This window comes from Adiantum capillus-veneris, chromosome 17 (assembly GCF_014529385.1).
Source record: "Adiantum capillus-veneris isolate H3 chromosome 17, ASM1452938v2, whole genome shotgun sequence".
Lineage (NCBI taxonomy): Eukaryota > Viridiplantae > Streptophyta > Polypodiopsida > Polypodiales > Pteridaceae > Adiantum > Adiantum capillus-veneris.
Genome location: NC_140947.1, coordinates 110,036,888 through 110,058,958, shown reverse-complemented (window position 1 = coordinate 110,058,958; position 22,071 = coordinate 110,036,888). Strand labels below are relative to the sequence as shown.

At 47.0% G+C, this 22,071-nt stretch overlaps 1 protein-coding gene across 1 annotated transcript in view; it reads left to right on the top strand.

Moving 5' to 3' along the window:
- Nucleotides 1–22,071, top strand: part of LOC147437866 (E3 ubiquitin-protein ligase At1g12760-like) — a 59,505-nt gene that overhangs the window by 14,488 nt on the left and 22,946 nt on the right. The window contains exons 2-3 of the mRNA XM_086487301.1: nucleotides 5,106–5,225; nucleotides 5,302–5,434. Of these exons, the coding sequence (XP_086343427.1) occupies nucleotides 5,106–5,225; nucleotides 5,302–5,434 (253 nt within the window). The remainder of the gene's footprint in view (nucleotides 1–5,105; nucleotides 5,226–5,301; nucleotides 5,435–22,071) is intronic.

The window sequence follows — 22,071 nt, the reverse complement described above, 5'->3', positions numbered from 1 at the left end:
AAATCTGTATCTGATTGACCATATCCTCGAAGCTCTTATGGTGTATCGTGGAAATAGCCAGAACCAACGGCTTCCGGGACAAAGCATCTGCCACCAAATTCTTCTGTCCCTGCACATGGACAATCTAAAAGTGAAACTGGGACAAGATGTTCGCCCACCGCATCTGCTTTTTCGAGAGCTGCTTCTGTGACAAGAAGTAGCGTAAACTCTGAAGGTCTGTGAAGACAATAAAATCCGCTCCGAGTAGGTAATGGTGCCACTGAGTAAGAGCATGGATAACCGCCAAAAGCTCTTTCTTATAAATCTGTGCTGTCAATTCCGGCCTTGAGAACAATCGGCTCTCGTAGGCAATGGAATGGCCTTCTTGCATTAAGACCGCACCCAGACTACGACCACAAGCATCACAATATACTTCAAATGACTTCTGCAAGTCCGGCAAACTCAAAACTGGTCCTGTAGTCAATTTCTCTTTCAAAGTCTGAAAGGTAGTCACCTCTGTGAGTCCCCACGAGAAAGGGACTCCTTTCTGCGTCAACAAATACAAAGGGGAAGCAACCTCTGCAAACTTTCTAATGAACGGCGTGTAGTACGAACACAAGCCCAAGAAGCTCTAACTTCGTGGACATTCTTCAAATCGGGCCAGTCACGGATAGTCTCTATCTTGGCCGGGTCCATCTGCACTCCTGTTGCTGACACAATGTGTCCCAAAAAGTGTATCTCTGGTAGAAAAAAGTTCACTTTTCTATGCATTAATCACCAACTTGTGATCTCGTAATGCTTGCTCTCATAGGCAATGACATGGCCTTCTTGCATTAAGACCGCACCCATACTACGACCACAAGCATCACAATATACTTCAAATGACTTCTGCAAGTCCGGCAAAGTCAAAACTGGTCATGTAGTCAATTTCTCTTTCAAAGTCTGAAAGGCAGTCATCTTTGTGAGTCCCCACGAGAAAGGGACTCCTTTCTGCGTCAACAAATACAAAGGGGAAGCAACCTCTGCAAACTTTCTAATGAATGGCCTGTAGTACGAACACAAGCCCAAGAAGCTTCTAACTTCGTGGACATTCTTCAAATCGGGCCAGTCACGGATAGTCTCTATCTTGGCCGGGTCCATCTGCACTCCTATTGCTGACACAATGTGTCCCAAAAAGTGTATCTCTGGTAGAAAAAAGTTCACTTTTCTATGCATTAATCACCAGCTTGTGATCTCGTAATGTTTGAAAGACCTGTAGCAGATGTACTTTATGTTCTACCTCATCCTTGGAGAAAACAATGATGTTGTCAAAGAAAGTGCCAACAAATAGTTTGTACTCTTGAAAAATCCTGTCCATCATCCGGTTAAATGTCACAGGAGCACTGGTTAAGCCAAAAGGCATCACCAAAAAACTCAAATAACCCAAAAGTCGTCCGGAAAGCTGTCTTGTAGACATCTCCCGGTGTGATTCGAATCTGATGATATCCGCTCTTCAAATCGATCGTGCTAAAGCACGAGGATCTTTGTGATCGGTCAAGAATATGATTGATCCTAGGAATCGTAAATCTGTTTTTGATGGTGATTTTGTTGAGAGCTCTATAATCGATGCACATTCTCCAAGATCTGTCTTTCTTCAAAACCAACAACACTGGAGAGCAGTACAGTGAAGTACTAGACTGGACAAGACCCTTTTCCAAGAGGTCTTTCACTTGGTTCATAATTTCTTCGTTCTGAGCTCGGCTCACACGGTAAGGTGGCCGGTTTGGTGGTGTGCTTCCAGGTATCAGATCAATGGTATGATCCTCAGGATGAGCGGGTGGTAACTCGCCTGGTAGGCGCTCTGAAAAGCAATCGGCATGAGTGTGGAGAAAATCTTGGCGTCCTTTATCAACTCCAAACATATTTGTCCTATCCTCATCATTCAACTCTTTCAAAAAGATTGAGTAAACAAACAGATTGGATTTCATTAGTTTTGAAATGGTCGAAGCCGACACAATACTCCCCTTAAGTTTTACATCAAGTACAATAGTTTGGCCCTTCTCTGTTGTCAAAGTTGCTTTTCTCGCCCAATTGTCGATCATGGCGTTGTTCTTATGGTACAAGGGAATTCCCAAGAGGACATCACAACCTTCCAAGGGAATTATGTAGAAGTCCTCATGCCCCAAATACCCGTGACAATGCAGCTGAAGTTTGCCAATGACAGGTGTAATGGCTACGTCCCTGCCGGGTGCCGCTAGAACTGCCTCTGCTAGTGGTCCCATCCGATCGGGTGTGATCTTGAGCCGCGCCGCCAATTCGGGTGAAATGAAGTTGGCCTTGGCTCCTCCATCAAAGAAGATCAGGGCTTCTTGGTCTTTCACTTTGCCCCATGCTCGGCAAAGTTCTGTACTCTCGTCAATCGTGCTTGGGTCAGTACCCATGCAATCTGGAACCAGTCCTGCTTTCATCTTGCCTTTTCGTCCACGTTTCTCAGCTGCTTTCGAACCCTCAGGCCTGTCGTCATCCTTGTCGTTCTCTTCTTTCGGTGCCTTTTTAGGGCACTTCACGGAGATATGCCCCGTTTCCCTGCATCCAAAGCACTTCCCCTCTTTGATGTAGAGAGCTCTCTCTCGAAGAGTGAGCTAGTGGTGAGTAGATACATGAGTAATCCTGGCAAGAAACATTGGGAAGCAATGAAATGTATTTTGAGATACCTGAAGGGAACAAAGGATTTGTGCATATGTTTTGGGAAGCACAAGACATCTGTGGTTGGTTTTATAGATGCAAATTTTGTTGGAAATTCAGATTGCAAGAAGTCTACTTCTGGATATGTGTTTACTTTCATAGGAGGTGCAGTTTCTTGGATTTCTAGACTGCAAAAGTGTGTTTCTTTGTCCACCACTGAGGCTGAATATGTGGTTGCTACGGAAGCCTATAAGGAAGCTTTATGGCTGAAACGTTTGGTGGGAGAACTTGGTATTGCTGAAGAGGTTCCTGTGCTACATTGTGATAGCCAGAGTGCTATTATGCTTGCACGGAATCCAGTCTTTGATGACAAAGCCATTGAGTCGGTCAAAGTACATACAAATGACAATCTTGCAGATCTTTTGATGAAGAGTTTGCCAACAGAGAGATTTGCATATTGCCGCCAGATGATGGGCATTGGATGACTATATATATGAGATCAGCTTTTGTACATAGATAGCTGATCCTTTCTTCTATCTTAAAAGCACATTGCCTTTAGGTGGCAGGTTGTAGGGAATAAAGGCAGTTGTGCCTGGTTCCGGTGTCCGCCCATGTGAACGGGCACCTAAATTAAAAGGTCATTTCAATGTATATAACAGTAAGGCAGCCCCAAACTGAAAATAACGTGGGCTCTTCTAAAATCCAGAGTGCAGATGAGGATGGATCCTCACCATTTCTTCCATCTTTGTTTCACACACTGTTACATCCAGTTTACCGGGTACCTATTGTATCAGCTGCTACACCCACGTAGTTTTAGATTGTAGTAGTAGTAGTAGTATTTTGTTCCACTTCTAGTTCTTTTCTAGTTCTTTTGTACCCAGACATGGTATTAGATTCACTATTTTGTAACTGATTGGTCTCATAGGTCATTTTGGCCTTTTGAAGACGTTAATATAACATTTCATTTCTCTCTCTCTCCCCTCCCCCCCCCCCCCAAGCGGTTGACCTTGCACTACCTTCTTCTTGCGCTCTCCCCTCTCGTGCGCTCCCTCTGCCCCTCTCCTTTGCACGGTTAGGGTTCAGCCATCGCGCGCGCTCTCCTCTTCCTCTCACGAGAAGATCATAGTAGGACCTCACACAAAGCGGGGTCAAAGATTGGAGTTTTAGAGGTGTCTGGTGATTCGATAGGTGAGGATCAGGATCAGGTTAGGTGCGAAAATTGGAAGGGGACTGATAACCGGCCTCCTCAAGTGTAGATGCACCGGGGTTGGCTTTCCCTTTGCCCTTTTGATCTTTGCTAGATATGAAGGCAATGTAGATAGAGAGTGGACATATGAGAATAGATGTTGAGCGGCGGAGCTTGCTCAACACTCTTCTCGTTGCCTTGACCTTTTTCGCGTTTTTCCATAGGATCCTTGACGTCCACACACTTTGAAGGAAGCATAGTCTTGAATACAACAACGTAAACGAATATTTTTCAAAGCACGTGGGATAGATCTCGAGACTCAAGAGGCAAGGACAAAGGGTGGCCTTTTTGCTAGGGGGTTTATATGGGTCCTATAAATAGGATTCTGGACAGATTTGTGAGCTATCTTGTGTGATCATTACAATTGTACAAAAGACCCTTGGACTAAAGGCCCAAAGTCCTAGTTATAGGACTCTCCCAGACACCCAAGCTATGGTGTGGTGCTAGGATGTAGTAATTGAGTCATGCTCTATGGCTGGAAAATGAGGCAGATTTCTCCCTTCTATGTTTAATGTGTGCTTGGCTGGTGTCATGTGAAGTGTGTAGCGTACACTAACATAAGACCTAAGGATTTTCAGCAGAAAATCCAATTCCATCACATTACTTTTATAATTTAACCCTTATCAATCTAACGAGCAGGATTCAAGCTTCTATAATTGGATTTGTAAATTCTGATGTTTGGTACAGTGGAGGTAAGAGTTTTGAGTAGAGAAAGGTTTGGACAGAGTTTAAGGGAAATCTCTTCCAAATTAGGACCACCTTTTATTTTACACCATATTGGAGCTTGAAATTGCTTTGCAGTAGAGACCGTTGGTCTAATACAGATCTTTGGTGATACATCTAGCTTATTTTACAATATAATCTCTGGTTTGAACTTTGGTCTCTCTCGATTCTGTGGGCTCTGACATCCACTATGCCAGCTTTGTTTTAAGCTCTATACCTACGCGTGCACCGAGGTTTTTTACTTTACAAAGTTTTAAAAAGGTTTATTGACGTCTCCATCTATGATGGAAGATATCTGAAAAAGATCGTGCTAATTTTCTGTTGGAGGTCCTTGGTGTTTTTTTTTGGGGGCGTCTTTTGCTATGAAATAATTGTTTGTATTGACCACAACTGCAGCTATGCCACTACTAATGTTCTATTGGAGGTCCTTGGTGTTTTTTTTTTGGGGCATCTTTTGCTATGAAATAATTGTTTGTTTTGACCACTACTGCAGCTATGCCAAACGATTGGAGTCTGCAAACACAATGTTTTCTTTTGTGTGGTGGATTGTTGGGTTTTACTGGATAACTGTTGGTGGTCAAGCTCTTGTGCAAGAAGCTCCCAGGCTTTACTGGTATTTCTTTTTGAATTTTACGAAAGCCAGTAGGTTTCTTCGGATAGTAAATTTCAGTCTTCTGTCCTTTTTGCAGGTTATGCGTTGTTTTCTTGGCCTTTGACGTCCTCTTTGTGGTATTCTGTGTGGCTCTAGCATGTGTTATTGGAATAGCTGTGTGCTGCTGTCTACCCTGCATAATTGCCATACTGTATGCTGTGGCTGACCAAGTAAGCTCTACCTTACTCGACTAGTATGTATGTCAATGTGTGCATGGATGTGCGTGCGTGTGTGGAGTGTTTCTCTCGAGTCCTAGAATATCTTGGATGCATCAATACTCAGTTTGGAATAGTAACTTCAGTGTCGTGCTGTACTCCACCATCCTGTTGTTCTTTTTAGGCCTTTCAGACCAGTTTATGTGATTTCTTACATGGATTTAAGTTTTGTGGTCTTGCCATTGTTTCTAGTGTTTTCTGGAGCAACTTAAAGTGCATTGGTAATTGTTTGCTTTAGGATAGTGCAGGGAGAAAGGGGGAAAAGGTGATTGTGAATTAGGAATCGCGAGGCTGTCAGGTGGGAAAAGACTGCTGGGCTGGTGGTAAAAGTGGCAACTGGCGAATGCAGGTGGTGGTTCACAAGTATGAAATAGAATGGAGGGGTGTGTGTGTTCGTTATGAATGCCAAGTAGGCACAGTATGAAATAGGCAGAAAGGGTTCACAAGACTGCTGGGTTGGTTGGAGGACTGCCAAGTATGTAAGGCAGTTTGGAGCAGAAATGGTTTCACAAGCACAATCACCTTGGCTTTTAGGCCACATGGAGTAAGTGGCCTGCACTACTTGCGATGGCTTCAAGTAAGTCAGAGGTTAGTTGATTTCGATTCAAGCTTTCTAGTAGTGACTGCGCTCCTCTCTCGGATTTGATTGGTGGCTTCTTGTCTCATTTTGTGGCGCACTGTTTTTCATTTGTGTATTTCTTGGCAAATTCAGTTTTGCTGGTCTTGGAACTGGTATTCTCTCAACTTTAGTTTCTTCCTGTAGCACCTGGAGGTACATCCGTCTAGAGCATGGTTCGGTGCCAATCAAAAGCCTGCCCTTTTATTCGTTTATTACAGAGGCCAAGTGGTTGAATTTGTCGGCAGGTCATGAGTCGTAACTGTGGACAGCGAGAGTTGACAACTGTGAGAGGCTGAGACCCATGACCAGATGCCTACCTGTGGGCCATGGGCCTACCCATTTCCACTTGTGCCTACCCGTGGGCTGTTGCTCGATGGCTCAGGGCTGCTCCTACCACCGATTCGCGAAAGCTTCAAGCCTTGAAATCCTGGTTTTCTTGGAACACTGGGAGTTTGTCACCCATGTGGAAAAGGAAGGAAGAGGAATGTACCCTTGTAGACGTAAATTTTGTCCTCATGAGTGGATTTTGCACCCCCCGGGGGAAGGGGTGGGGGGGTTGGGCTTTTGAATATATGTGCCCACAGCTTGAACATTTCAGGCCATGGTGTGGACAGATGTGAGCATGCCCTAGAGCATGTAAAAGATGTATGCAGGTGGTTATAGATGCGCCGCACTTATGCATGCAAAAAAGGAAGGAGGGTTTGACTTGGGAGTTGCTCAGGGTGTGTCAAATGAGGGTCCAATGTCTGTAGTATCTGTTTCTTCTCGTACATGCAATGATGGAATTTTGGGAAACAAAAGACAAAGAGTTCTATAAAGGTAGCCACTCTCACTGAAAGCTTGCAGAAGCGTGGCATTGCAAGCCAGGAAGAATGCAGCCATTGTAGTGCGAACTTTTGTCTTATTGCAAAGTTCGAAGTTATTTTCTGGATATGGTCAAAGCCATTGGCGAAGCAGGGCCCTTATACAAGCCACCTACAGGAGAGGCTTTGAGTGTGAATGAGTTAAGAGATGAAGTGAAATGCATAGACAATGATTTTCTTGGCATATGAGAGAAATGGAAGAAATGTGGATGTACGATTGTATGTGATGGCTGATCTGACACCAGGAAAAGGCCAATCATTAATGTGCTTGTATTACGCATTTATGGTAAGTGTGTTCCTAAAGGTTGTTGATACAAGCGGTAAAAATTGAGGGAGTTTATCTTTGGTATTCTCAAAGATACTATTCTTGATGTCGGACCATCCAACGTTATGCAAATATGCATGGACAATGCATCAAATTGTGTGGTTGTAGAGAGCTTGTTGAGACGCAATGGCCTCGTTTCTTTTTTACTCGTTGCACATTCCATTGCTTGGACCTGCCATTTGAAGACATTGGCAACTTGACATTGGTTTCACCCATTCTTTTTTTTCTTGGGTGGAAAAAGGATCTGCATCTTTTGGCCATGTTTCAAATGTGAAGTAAGGAGCTTATCGAGGATTCATCTTGCAGTAAGGAACTCTTAAAGCCAGTAGAAACGTGGTTTGCTGTCACAAGACGGGCACCACGTGCCAATAGAAAAGAATAGATTGAACATACTTTTAGCACTTCAATAACCAATTGAACAGAAAGAGAGAGGCGACATGCGACACGGAGTGGCGGAATTCCACCCCAGAGAGTATTGACCCCAAACCTTGGCGCCCCTTTCAGTATTTCTTTATTTTTCAACAACTGAGTACAAGCCGGTACTCCACCCTTTGCACCTTTGTCCAAAAGCGTGCCAGAGAATGAGCCTTCTGTACATATTTAAAGGCCCTTGGCCTATGAAAAGCAGTTTACATGAAAAGCCTTCAAACTTAAAAGCAATTGGCCCAAAAGCAGATGCCCAAAAGCTGCCAGCACAAAAGCATAATTCTGTACAGCTCTGCCACGTCAGCAATTAGCGTAAAACGTGGAAATCCGTACAACTGTGCCACGTCAGCATGTCAACGTAAAATCCAAAAATCCGTATAGGCTATCAGCGCGAATTCTGGGAATCCGTACAACTGGAATTCTCTCTCCTCTAGTTCCCTCCCCAACTCTAGCTTCCGCAAGCTCTCGGTTGAGGGTTGAGACCTCTTCCCGGAGTGCTTGGACTTCAGCCCGTAGGTCTTCCTTCCCTTTCTTCCATTGTGAGCCTTCATTGAAGACCATTTGGATGAGGTTGGCCTTCTCTTTCCACCACCCTTCCATTTCGGTCTTCCAATCTTTCATCTCTTTCTCCACCCATGTTATCCTTTTGTTGGTGACCATGAATGTTGACTTTGTCACAGTCGGTGGGGATTTGCACACAGGTGAGCTGACCTTGTTCTCCATTTCTGAATTTTCTGAACAATAGATTCAGCAGCTCGTTCGTTCTTCCTCTCCTCCTAATGTGCACTGTTGTAATTCAGTACATCATCAATGCTCTGGCCATATGCTTCTGTGTGAGTGCATGAATGTGTTATGTGTTCAGGTGTGTGCTTGCTGTTGGACTGGGCAACAGACTGTGTGTGTGTGTATGCATGTGCGCGTGCTTGCTGCTGGACTGAGCAGCAGGCTGTGTGTGTGTGTGTGTGTGTGCAGGTCAGCGCACAGGAGGGAAGCACACAGGCGGGCATGGTCACCTGAGCAGCCAGATGGGCAGCGAGCAGCCTGTGAACAAGGCAGTGTGCAGGTACTCTCTGTCTCTCCAAGGCAGCGTGCAGTTCTCGAAACCTAAACATGCTGCAAACTCCTGCACGAAACCCTAAATCGGGCGTCCTGCTGTTGCCTGCACGTGCCTTTAGAGACCTGCACGAACCCTAATCAGCTGCCTTACTTCCTTGTCTTAGCTTTTGATGTATCACACATCCTTTGTAACTTTGCATCGCCAGTCCCATTTCTCTTGTGTTGCCTGCAAGCTTACGGACCTTGTAACTTTGGCTATGTAATACAAAGGATCAAGCCCTCCTTTTTTGCAACCTGTTTTTTTTTTCTCTTTTCTGTGTGGCGTGAGCTGCGTGTTCTGCCTGTGTTTGTATGTGATTGTGTGTTTGCTTGTGCGCGGTGGATGTGTGCGTGTGCGTGCGCTTGCACATTTATGTGCTTACTGTTTGTTCCTTCTGTTTTGTTTCTTGTTTGTTGGATTCTTGATGTGTGACCTGTTGGCAATGTGGAGGTTCCGGGTGGGTTCGCCCCATCGTCATCTTGTTATTTGTAGGCTGAAGAATGTCATAACCTTGTTGATCAATGCCAAGGATGGCTAGAGGCTCTCCCCTCCGGATTTTTGGTGCAGAGTCTCTTTGTAGTGATGATGTTATTTTGCTGGGATGCATCGTTGTTACAACCTTGGAGATCCGGAGTTTGATACTGGAGATTCTTTGGTGGAGTTTTTGGCTTTGGGTGGCCTGTTTCTATGTCAGCTCTCTGCTACTTTCTTCCCTTACTCCCCTGCTCCTAATTTTATAGTATCACCCGGCTTTTGTAACTCTGTATCAATAGTAGTTTTTCTCCTTGGGTTTGTTGTTATTGTATATGTCAGGGGTTTTGTTTATTTTGCTTTGCTTACGGGCTGATGTAATGCCTTCAGACCTGTAATCTGATAATGTAATACGGAGGGTAATCACGCCCTCCTTTTCTTGCAATTAAGAGAGAGAGAGAGAGAGAGAGAGAGAGAGAGAGAGAGAGAGAGAGAGAGAGAGAGAGAGAGAGAGAGAGAGAGAGAGTGTCCAACATTCAATTCGGGTCGTGCTTTTCCCGTTTGTCAGTTTCGTCCATTCTTCATGGCGGCTTTACCGGTCTCGAGTGCTACACACGACGCTCCATCACCACTTGCCTATCGCGTGGACTGTACTGGTGACCTGTTGACACGCATTGACTCCAAAGTACAACACTTGGCACAACATGCCTTGGTTGGCCGGATGATTGGACAGTCTCCACCTCGATCTTCTATCCGCGATTGGTGTCAGACTGCATTGGGCACTACTCAGGGACGGATCTCAGAGCTTACATTCCTTGGCAGAGGCATATTCATGGTACGTCTTTCCGATCCCGCCACTGCATCAGCTCTCCTGGCTCGCTCTCCGATACTCTCTGATCGCAGGATGATATACCTGACGCGGTGGTATCCCGAGTTTACTACTGAGGAGTTTGACAGTCGACACCTTATTCCCAGATTCCCTCTGACCCTCTCCTTCCCGGATATGCCTCTTTATTTTATTGATGAGCATCTCCTTCAGATGATTGCTGCTCACTTTGGCATAGTAGTACCGGGATCCTGCATCTTCGCCTCTGGTCTACCTCGCATTCAGGTTTTGGTGTTTGGGGATACTTCATTACCAGATTCAGTTACTGTGGCTGTGCGCGATCGAGACTACTCTTGCCGAATGGTAGTCACTGGCCGTCCAGGGCAGTGCTTACGTTGTCACGAGATGGGACACTTGGCGCGAGAATGCCCCACATTGCCACGCCATCGGCAACAACAGCAGCCGGATCGTGGCACTCATGCTCAGCCACGTGGTCAGGGCCAACAAGCGGCTCCTCCTACTACTACCCGAGCACCTCCTCAGCGTGCAGGTGCTCCTAGAGCTTCGACCCTCCATGTTCCTCCCTCTGCTTCGGCTCCTACCGAGGCAGCATGGCAGACAGTGGGTCGTAACCATTCCTTCCGTCCTCGTCCGCAACCTCCAATGCATGCAAAGCCCCTAGTGTTACCTCTCCTGCTCCCTCTCAAGTTTCCACCACCCCCTTACCACCTGCTTCTCCTCACCATTCTTCTTCTTCAGCGCAGGATCACTTACCTTTGCTACCAGCTCCTACTCCACCTGCTGTTCCTCCACTCGCTCCTCCCCCTCTTCCAGAGGCTCCTATTCCCATGCAGATGGATCATTCACCGCTACTACCTCTCCCTCCTTCTCCTCTTTCTCCTATCCTTGCTCTCCCCCCTCCACCTTCTGCCCCCCCCCTCCCTCAGCAGCTCATACTTACGTCCCACGCAGTTTTCTCAGCTCTTGCCCTTTTTCCTGGGGCACTCATCGGGCTGAGATGTGCGGTGACTCCGACGGACCATTGCGGGTTCAGCTCTACCTTATGCATCACAAGACAGGTTGTGTTCCTTCTTTGATTGGCAGTCGCTCTCAGCCTACGCATTCCTTTTTCCTTCCATTCCACGCTGCTCAGGAATGGTCCGAGGATCAGGTTCTCCATTTTGTGCACGCCCAGACTATGGCTCATCTACATTTATGGTTGTCTACTTCTGCCCCCGATGTTCTGTCTCCTCACTATCCTTCATGTATTGGTGCTATGGAGTGGAGTGATGTTTATGCTTGCTATTCATTGCCTATGGTCATTCATGTATCCTCAGATGTGGTGCTTCCTATGTCTATGCGCATTTGGGGTGTCAAGGCTGCAGCATCGGTAATGCAATGTAAACAAGCTGAGGTTCGCAGTTGGTGCAATGAAACACCATATTTTAGAGAGGGCTTGCGGGTTGCTTTCCTACCGCCTGAAGCTCACCCCTTGGATGGTCCAGCTGCCTCCAAGAAGATGCGTAGTTAGTGAGATATTATACCTACTCTTTCATGCAGTCTATGGATTTACATGTACTTTCTTGGAATGCTAATGGTTTACAGACTTCTCGGGTAAAAGGGTCCCGTAAGCTTTTACTTTGCAGAGATTTACACACTCATGTAGTGGGCACTGTGGACATACTACTAGTACAGGAGCATAAGATTGCCGCTCCTTTTGGCAATCTCATGCCATCGGACGCCCGCACTTTTTGGGAGCCTGCTGTGGGCCTTCATGGTCAGAGTTGTGTATGCATCTCAGTGGGGTCACGTTACTTGGCCTCAGTTCAGCAGCATGGCACACTAGTCGCTGGCAGAGCAGTTTATGTTTCTATTCGGATTCGGGAATCTATCATTGGTTTTATGTCAGTCTACGCACCCACTACCCCTTGGGAGAGGGCTACCTTTTGGTCCTCCTTGGCTGCTGCTCTACCTGCTGTAGACTCTTGGGTTGTTGGAGGTGATTTCAACAACGTTGAGAGCGATTCTGATTGGCGAGCCACCACACCTCCCGTTCTATCATCCATTTCTCCCGATGAGCAGCCAGCTTGGGATTGATTTCTCCTAGCGATTCAAGGTGTGGACGCTTGGCACATACCCTCTTTTGGTCATCACCCTGCTACTCTTCATTACTCTTGGGGGTTTCAGCGACAGCAAGGGAGATTATTAGAGCGACTTGACCGTTTTTACATTGGCACTTGGGCAGCAACTCTAGGCGGATTTACTACTATATGGAGAGGAACCAGCCTCTCAGATCATTTTGCCACATCATTATTTCTCTCCTTCACTAGATCCTCTGCTCAGAGACGAGGCTGCCGCATCCCTGACAGTGTTCTCACCACTCAATTATTACAGCAACAGATTCATGACTTGTGGTCCTCGGATGATTCTTATAGTGGACCCCCTGGAGAGTTTCTTGCTCACTGCATTTCTCAGTCTAGTACTTACTGCCGTGATCAGACTGCTATCATTCATCGTCAGTTGAGAGTACGTGAGTCCGATCTTCACATCCTCCTTGGTTCCACTCAGCGGTTGCTTGAGGAGTGGCCTCAGGATGTTTATCTCGCTGCTAGACAGACGGAGCTCACAGAAGAGATTCGTCGCGTACAGGAGGCTAGGTCTGAGTTCACGCATCATGCTTCAGTGTCTCATTGGATAGCTAAAGCTGATCGAATGAATAAAGACTTCTTCGCGGCACATAAAGAACGCCCTCCTGGCACCACTCTGCGGACTTTGTGCGATGCTCAGGGGACACTACATATGCATCCTGATGTTATTCTTGATATGTCTGCAGATTATTTTGAGACAGTGTTCACTGCTGATGTATGCACTCCTGAGGTTTTACTTGCCCGTGAGCAAATCTGGAAGCACACTAGACATCGTTGTACAGACACTATGGTAGAGATCCTGTTGGCGCCTTTCACACTTACAGAGCTCCATGCTGCTATAGACAGTCTTGATCCATCCTCCTGTCTAGGCGAGGATGGTCTCACTAGAGCCTTCTTTTTGACATATTGGGATGTATTGCATACACCACTGCTTCGCGGTTGTCAGGACATCTTTGACTCAGGATATATGCATCCGGCTCTTTGTTCAGGTCTCATATCTCTTATTCCGAAGGGGGGTGACACCACTTAGCTCCGACAGTGGAGACCTATTACCCTACTCCCTTCGGTCTATAAGATATTAGCGTTACTGACCAGCTAGCGCTTGCGGTCGTTCCTACCAGATATTCTTCATACTTCTTAGACAGGCTTCGTTATGGATCGATGCATTTTGGATAATATCTTCACTTTTTATGAGGCAGTAGAGTGGGCAAGATCATCTTCTGAACCCATGGCTTTTTTCATCCTAGACTTCGAGAAAGCATACGATCGTGTTGACTGGGACTTTCTCGAAGGATCTTTAGCCAGGATGGGTTTCCCTATGAGATGGATTTCAGGTATTTCTGCTCTCTTCAGAACTGCCAGCAGCGCTATTACCATTGGTAGCCATGTCAGTCGCAGTTTTGAGCTTTCTCGATCTGTTCGTCAGGGATGTCCTTTAGCAGCCTATCTGTATCTTTTTGTGGGAGAGACTTTGTCTGACTTTCTTCGTGCTCAGAGTCATGCATTTCGGGGATTGACCATGCCAGTACCTATAGCTCCAGACCTTATCGATCAAGAGTTTGTTGATGACACTATGCTCATGTTGCGCTATTTGCTACCCGCTCTTGATGCAATGCGGGAGGCCCTACAGGTTTTTTGCATTGCCAGTGGTGCACGCATTAACTGGCATAAATCCTTTGGGTTATTGGTTGGCAGTGATGACATACCTACTTGGGGGGCAGCTAATGGTTTCACATGGCTACAGCCGGGTCAGACATGCCGATACCTGGGCTTCCAGGTTGGATTTGATGTTTCCTCACAACAGCAGTTTGCACCCGTACTACAGTCTATTCGCAGGAAGCTATGCCATTGGTCTTCACGTCATCTGTCGTTGGCTGGCCGTGCATTGGTCGCCAACCAAGTCATTCTGGCTACAATATCGTATACGGCTTCTTGTTGGATGTTACATTCTGGTGTGATAGCTCAGCTCCGCCGACTAGTAAGGAACTTTTTATGGAGTGGCACAGACGGGACTATTGATACTCGTGCTAGAGTTCGCTGGTCCACGATCATTCGTCCTAGGTCAGAGGGAGGCCTTGGCATCATTGATCCAGAGTTACAGAGCCGCGCACTTCTTACCAAGCTTATTGTTCGAGGTCTTTTTCCTGGCCAAGAACCTTGGAAGATGCTTCTTCAGGCTGCTCTTTGCACAGTGACTCCACGACTCGGCACTAGAGACGGTCATACTTGGCATTCAGGGTATCGTTTTCTCTTTACGGATGCTCCCTTGTCTACTTCCACCCTCTCACCCTTTCTCCAATCACTCCTTCAGATTTGGGTTTCCATGAGACGGACTATCGTACGCTCACCTCCCTCATGTCGTGAGGAGATTGAGCGCCAGCCTCTCATTTGGAATGCTACAGTTCTTGATTCTTCGGTTCATCCACCTCGTCAGCTTGGAGAGAGGACTCACATTGATTGGGCTGCTTGGGATTCTGGCCCTGCAGCCTCTATGCGGTTGTTTTATGAGACACGTATGTTGGATGCAGATTTTGTGACAGAACATTATGACATTGGTTGCGGGGTGCCAAACAGACTGCTTGAGATCGATTCTGCCGTTCCTTCACGGTGGGATGCAGTCATGCGCGGCACGCTTCAGATGCCTCCTCATTGTGGCTGGGAAGGCCTCTTTGACCGCAGCACTCTCTTATTAGTTCGTTTGGACACCATGTTATTCACAGTTGATACTGACAACTCTCCGGGGATTCATGCTCGATTGACATACTCTGCCACTTCTCCACTACTTATCTCCTCCGGCGCTCGACGGGAGGCCATTCGAGTAGTTGGCTCACGCGGGAAGCGTCGTTGTGTTGATCCCCGTTTTGCTTCCGCTGATGCTGCACTTTGGAGGCTTTGGGTGTGGGAGGGTCGTGCCCTATCGCAGCTTTACTGGGACCCAGCAGAGTGGCATTGGCCTCACTCAGATCCCACAGGGGCACCCGTATCTTTCTTTGAGTGCACTGTCCGGATTGGAAGATTAGCATTGATGAGACAGCAACCTCAGCAGCCCACTCGAATGTGTTTCTGGTTACATTCAGGCCTCTCTCATGCCTATCTGCAGCAGTTTTGGTTCACGATCTGGGATTTACATGTTGCTTGTCGTATTTCCTTTTCATGTGGATGATTGCTCATGCGGGACTACCTGTTGGGACTTGGCTAGCTACTATGGGTCATGATCCGTTATGTACTCGCTGCCCTTTGCGTCAACTTGAGTCACCTGCTCACTGTCTTTGGTCATGCTCAGCTTCCCATGTAGTGTGGCTTGCAGTTTGCTCTCTACTCAGTAGATCAGGTGTTTAGCATGGATTTCTTACTTGGGGATCTGTCTCATGGTTGATGTCGATGCCCGGCCCGCATCTTTTCTACGAGGGCTCAGCCACAGATCCAGCCTTCATGCTTACCTCCACTGGTTATCGACGAGGGACTTTGGCTATGCTACCACAGATTGCTTGGCAGGGAGATACGCAGACACGTGATGCAGTTTTCTCAGTCATCACTAGTATTACACTATGGAATATTTGGAGAGCTCGTTGTCTTCACATTCTCAGTGCGGCTCCACAGCTGCTTCAGGATATCCTCGTTGCCATTTGGCTAGACACCATTCACACCCTGATTTGGCAGTGGGATTCCTCCTCCGGTACATCTAGAGCAGCCGAGGCTCGTCGATTTGCCTTTCTTCGGCGTTGGGCACGATCCCCACTCTTCTTCACACTGACAGGTGGTCAGATTACTTGGCATTCTGCCCCTCCTCAGTGGTTTCTCCTTCATTCCTCCCACCGACCACCATGAGATTGTTCTAGTCGAGTAGTCACTATAGTGGCTCTCCTCCTTTCATTCAGCTTGTACACCCCGCGTGATGGGCTATTTTAGCATCCGCTGGGATTATTTTGTACTCAGTAATAGACAGCCCTGACTTTTTCCCAGAGAGAGAGAGAGAGAGAGAGAGAGAGAGAGAGAGAGAGAGAGAGAGAGAGAGAGATGAAAATGAAATGAAATGTTATATTAACGTCTTCAAAAAGGGCCAAAATGACCTATGAGACCAAAAAGTTACAATTGGTGAATCTGATACAATGTCTGAGTACGGAAATTACCAAGTTACAAAGTTACCCAGTTACATAAGACTAACACTAAAACACTAAGGCACTAAGGAGAAAGGAGATAAAGGGGGGGGGGGGGGGGGGGGGGAAGGGGGGGTTTGTGGGTTGAGATGAAATCTCTCATCGATCGCTGTCGGATCTCATCGACCTCCTCCATGGTCAGAACTCTGGTTGGGCGTCTTGCATGTCGAGCTAGAGTGATCTGCATCTTCTGTTGCAACCTTCGTCTGTAGTGGGAGACCCCCCGAGGTCGTGGACGTGTGGATCTGCCAAGTTCAGTGGCTCTGTCAAGCAGTGTACCTCTAGTATGAGTAGGTTGTAATGACTCCTCCGTTTGCTCTCCTCTGTCTGGTGTAAAGAACTCTGTGATTCGTCTCTGAGACTGTCTTTCCCCTGATGTCCTCAGCAAGCTCTCCCTAAGTCTGCGCAGCTCTAGCAGGAACAATCCGAGACACTTCTGATCCTTGTATCTCATGACTCTAGAAAAAGGTCCGAATCCTTCTCTGAACAAGCAGTGGAAGCGTCCGCGTATCTCATAGTATGCCGGGCAGTGGCATGTGTAGTGCAGTTCTGTCTCTGGCTCTAAGTTACATAGGTGACATATCCCGGCTCCTGCCGGCACCCCTCGGAATCGGCCAGTCTCGATCTGGAGCTGATGTGAGGATGTGCGTATCTGTCCAATAGCGCATCTTATCCCATGAGATAAGTGTGTATCCATGTATGGTGGCCTAGTCACAAAGCCGTCCTCCGTGAGTTGGAGAAGATGCTCTCTGTAGAAGGCCATCTTCGTGCCCAACTCCTGTGTCGGCTGTATCCATGTGCTCCTAGTATTTAGCTGAATCAGATCCTGACGTATGAGCCTGATGATCTTTGTCCGTGTGAGAGACAAGGAGGGTGCATCCAAGGAGTATTGAAGCGGAGGTAATGAGAGAGAGAGAGAAAAAGAGTATTTTAATGTCTTAGGAAACTATTTCAAGAGACCTTAAATATCTATCCGAAGAGAGAGAGAGAGAGAGAGAGAGAGAGAGAGAGAGAGAGAGAGAGAGATGAGATGAGATGAGATGAGATGAAATGTTATATTAACGTCTTCAAAAGGCCATAGTGACCTATGAGACCAGAAAGTTACAAGGTGGTGGATCTGATACAAAGTCAGAGTAACAAAATAACCTAACAACCCTACAAAAACCGTACAAAACAAAGATATAAACTATGGGATCCTAGATTGGTCGATGCGAGCTAAGCAAAAAACTAAGCAAAAATGGACGGCTTGTTGGGATAGCTGAATCACAAAAGATCTAGCATCGGTTGTTGGCGAATCTCATCAATTTCCTCCATGATTAGTAGTTTGACCGGGCGTCGTGCATGCCTGGCCAGCGTGCTCCGAATCTTTTGTCGTAGCCTCCGTCGATGCTGTGTAGTCCCTCGCAGTTGTGGGCGCCTAGATTTCCCGAGTTCAATCGTTCGGTCGATCATTGTGCCTCTGATGTGAGACGAGGGCGAGCTCTGCTGTGGGAGTGGCTCTTGCGGCTGTCCCGTGTTTGCTCTGAAGAAGTCTGTGATCCGTCTATGAGACTGGCTAGCCTCGCCATTCATCAGGCTCTCTCTGTGTCTGCGCAGCTCGAGCAAGAGCAAACCCAGGCATCTCTGATCTTCGTATCCCATTACTCTTGAGAGTGGTCCAAAACCCTCTCTGAACAAGCAATGGAAGCGGCCTCGTATCTTGTAGTAAACGGGGCAGCGGCATGTATAATGCAGCTCTGCCTCAGGTTCCATGTCACACAAGGGGCATGTCATGGCCTCTGCCGGTACTCCGCTGTATCTCCCAGTTTCAATCCGTAGCTGGTGAGACGATGTGCGCAACTGGCCAATAGCACATCTTATCCCATGAGACAAGTGGGTATCCATATATCTTGGTCTCGTCACAAAACCATCTTCCATGAGCTGGAGAAGGTGGTCTCTATAGAAAGCCATCTTCGTGCCCAATTCTTGTGCTGGTTGTATCCATGTCCTCTTGGTGTCTAGCTGGGTCAGGTCTTGGTAGATGAGCTTGGTGATCTCCGACTGTGTAAGAATGAGAGATGGTGCATCCAATGAGTACTGGAATGGTGGCAGCCTGTCTATGTTGAACCCATGCGCCTGAAACCATGATGTCATCTCCCCATACCAGCATGTTGTATCTCCTTGTATGGCTAACTGTCGAGAGGGCTCAAGTGCTATGCGAGCATATCTGTCCCTGGGAAGTTCCCATGTGCGGTTTATGAAGGAGACCGATCTGGTGAGCGCCTCCACCACTAGTGGGGGGGGCCGCTAGCTTTGCTCGGATAATGGCCCGTGGTACTGATGCCTTGGCTCTAATGAGCCGCGAGATCATAGAGACGAGAGGTTTCTCCATGTTCCCCCATCCGTCTGTGCGACCCGGCCTTCCGTGGTGATCCAATGAAGGTCCCCATATCTCTACCCCATAGAACAATGCTGAAGCCACCAAGGTGTCAAAGAGCCAGTGCTTCGTCCGGGGCTCTTGAAACTGAACCTGCGAACACATCCTCTCCAACCTACCCAATGCTGCGTGGGCTCTAGTCAGTCTGGTCTCTGCTGCTCTTCTGAGTGAGAATGTAGGTCCGCTAAAAACCACTCCAAGGTAAGTGTAAGTGTTTGTGTACTCCATAGTCTCCTGGCCGTATGTGAATGTAGGTGCTGACCTCTTGATCCACTGTGGGGTGGTATTAAACACCATAACCTTGGTTTTACCAAGGTTGACAGACAAACCACTTTCGTGGGCAAACGTATGCAAAGCATCCAATTGAGGTTGCATTCCCTTTGGGGATTCGGAGATCAACACAATATCATCAGCATATAACAAAAGTGGAATCCATGTCCCTGCCAGCTGTGCCCCTTTATCCCCATCGCTGTCAATGTAGTCAGAAACCTCATCCACATACATACCGAAAAGAGTAGGAGAGAGCGGGCAGCCCTGCTTCACCTCAATAGTGGAGTGAACCGGTGTAGAAAGTCCCTCCGGGGTGCGTACATGCCCTACTATTGATCTGTACAATGCCATGATCCCCCAAATGAGCTCTGTGGGTACTCCCATTTCCTGTAATCTGCGCATCAATCTAGCTCTGGGTATTGTGTCAAAAGCTTTGCGGAAGTCCACAAAGCTACAATAGATCCGTCTCCCATGAGATCTGCCTTCCTCGATGATGGCCCTGAGTGTCGATATGGTCAAGAGTAGAGAAGCCTCTCCTGAACCCTGCCTGCCCAGTTGCACGCATTCCTTCCCTCTCTGCCCATCTACTCAACTGTTGCTCAAGAATGGATGCATACAACCGTGCCAGTGTGTGCCCAATCATAATAGTGCGATAATTCCCAGGCTCCATGGGGTCTCCTGACTTGAAGATAGGTGCGATCGTAGATAGGCTCTAAGTGTTCGGTAGGCCCTCACACATGGCACGGTTAAACATAACTGGTAGAAGCTCTGCTAGTAGGTCTTTGGCATGTATGAAATGCTCGGCGACTAAGCCATCATGATCATATGCTCTCCCAGTCTTCATCCTGTCAATAGCTTTCTTCACCATCTCAGCGGTGAAAAAAGCACATGTGTGTGGGCATGGGTCGGGGGGGTTGGAGAGGGGCGGCTGTCCAGGTACCGTGTACAAAGATGCGTACTGACCCCAGGTCTCTGTGGAGGAAATAGCGGGGGGGGGGGGGGGGCTGCTCATGAAAGAGCCGCCACGCCTCACGCGAGTCCCGAGTCAAGAATAGCTGATATAGATCCTGCTCGAGTCGAGCCAAAAAAGCCCTCTTCTTCCGCCGTACCAGGCGTCGGAAGTCAATCTGTGACTGTCTGTGAGTGACGTCTCCCAAAAGCACCTCCCTCTGAAGTCTGGCTCTAGTCTGGCAACACTCCTCATCGTACCTGTGAAGAATACTACTACTAAGTGTGTTTATTCATAACTGTACTTAGATGAAAACTGAAAACTGAACTAGACTAGAGACAAAGACACGAGAGGAATGTGTGTTTGATTGATTGAATCTGTTACAAGAGGGTTTCTTATATAGGATCTGAAAAGACACAATCAAGAGACATGACCCTAGGCCAATAGACATGACTCTAGGCCAATAGTCGTGTCTCTCTGCTGTAGAGTTGTAACCCTTCGACGTAAAGGTGCAGCCATTCGCTGAAGAGGCATGGCTATTCGCCAAACAGGTGCAACTCTTGGTCGAAGAGACGCATCCTTTCGAGAATAGGGGTCTCTGATCTGGTACGTCTTTGTATCTGCAAGAGAATCACGTAAAGAAGGTAAAGAATACGTCACAATTGTGACATTCCCTCCCATTTAAAATAAAACCCTGTTATTAAATAATTGTCATGCGTTTATCAAAAAATTCTTGTAAAAGGTTAGGGTATTGCTGCATTTCTTCATCCGTTTGCCAAGTAGAGTCTGACTCTTCAAGGTCCATCCACTTGACTAGAAACTCGGTAATAATCTTCCTTCTTGTCTCCTTTTGTCGAACATCAAGAATAATTTATGGGACTAAAATCAAGTGTTGTTCCTCAATTTCTGGAACATAGGATGAGACATCTGGAATAATTGAATCTCGTGGAATATATTTCTTTAACCAAGAAATGTGAAATGTTGGATGAATCTTTCCCCATGCTATTGGAAGTTCTATTCTGTAACTAACTGTAGAATTCTTCTTCAAAATCTTGAAAGGACCATAATACTTAGGCCGTAACTTGGGAAAAATAGATTTTACTGTTTTGTATCGATGCGAGGCAACATATAGTAACACCAAATCTCCTTCTTGAAATTCCATATGGCGACGATGTTTATTTGCTTGCTTTTGATAAGTCTGTCGAACATGTGCCAATATGTCCTTGATCTGAAGAAGGATATCTTGCATTTCATTTACCAATTGATCCGCTAAAGCAACTTTATGTTGAATCACAAAGTTTGCGGGAATCAATGGTGTATGTCCAAATGCTGCTTGGAAAGGAGTCATTCCAATCACTGAATGAAAAGAATTATTGTAAGCAAACTCCACCAAAGGCAAATATTCTTCCCAAGAATTTAGGCGGGTTTGTATGTAATGTCGCAACATTTCCTCCAATATTTGATTCACTCGTTCAGCTTGTCCATCAGTCTGTGGATGATAAGCTGAACTGAATAAAAGATTCGTTCCCAATGACTTTTTTTTTTTTTTTTTTCCGAGAAAGAGATCCTTCTATTAGTTAATGAAAGCTGCCCATAGGGCTACATCCACCTGTGCAAGAGAGGGCTACAACAAACATGATGGGGAGACTCTCCCAATGAAAAAACAGCATATATACAATGGGGCTAAATCAAGAGATGGGAGGAGGGAAAAGCCACACAGGTGGACAGTAGTGCCATCTGAGCACCCCCTGGACCATGGAGTAAAACGGCCCAGGACGCCAGAGATGAAGGAAAGCCTCGCGGCGCTCCCGCATGCGGTCGGAGCTGCCCTGTAGTCCCTCAAGCTGTCCTCTGAGAGTATGGATCAGCTCTAGCCAAAAGTCACGAACAGTCTCTGCTGGTGGTACAAGGCGAGCCTCAAAGATGTGGAAACAACGGGCCCGCCAGATGAACCAGAGAGCTAGGCCGCTGATGAGCTCCCAACACTCCTCTCTCTCACTGCTCCACTCCTGTGGAGTAAGGTCTGT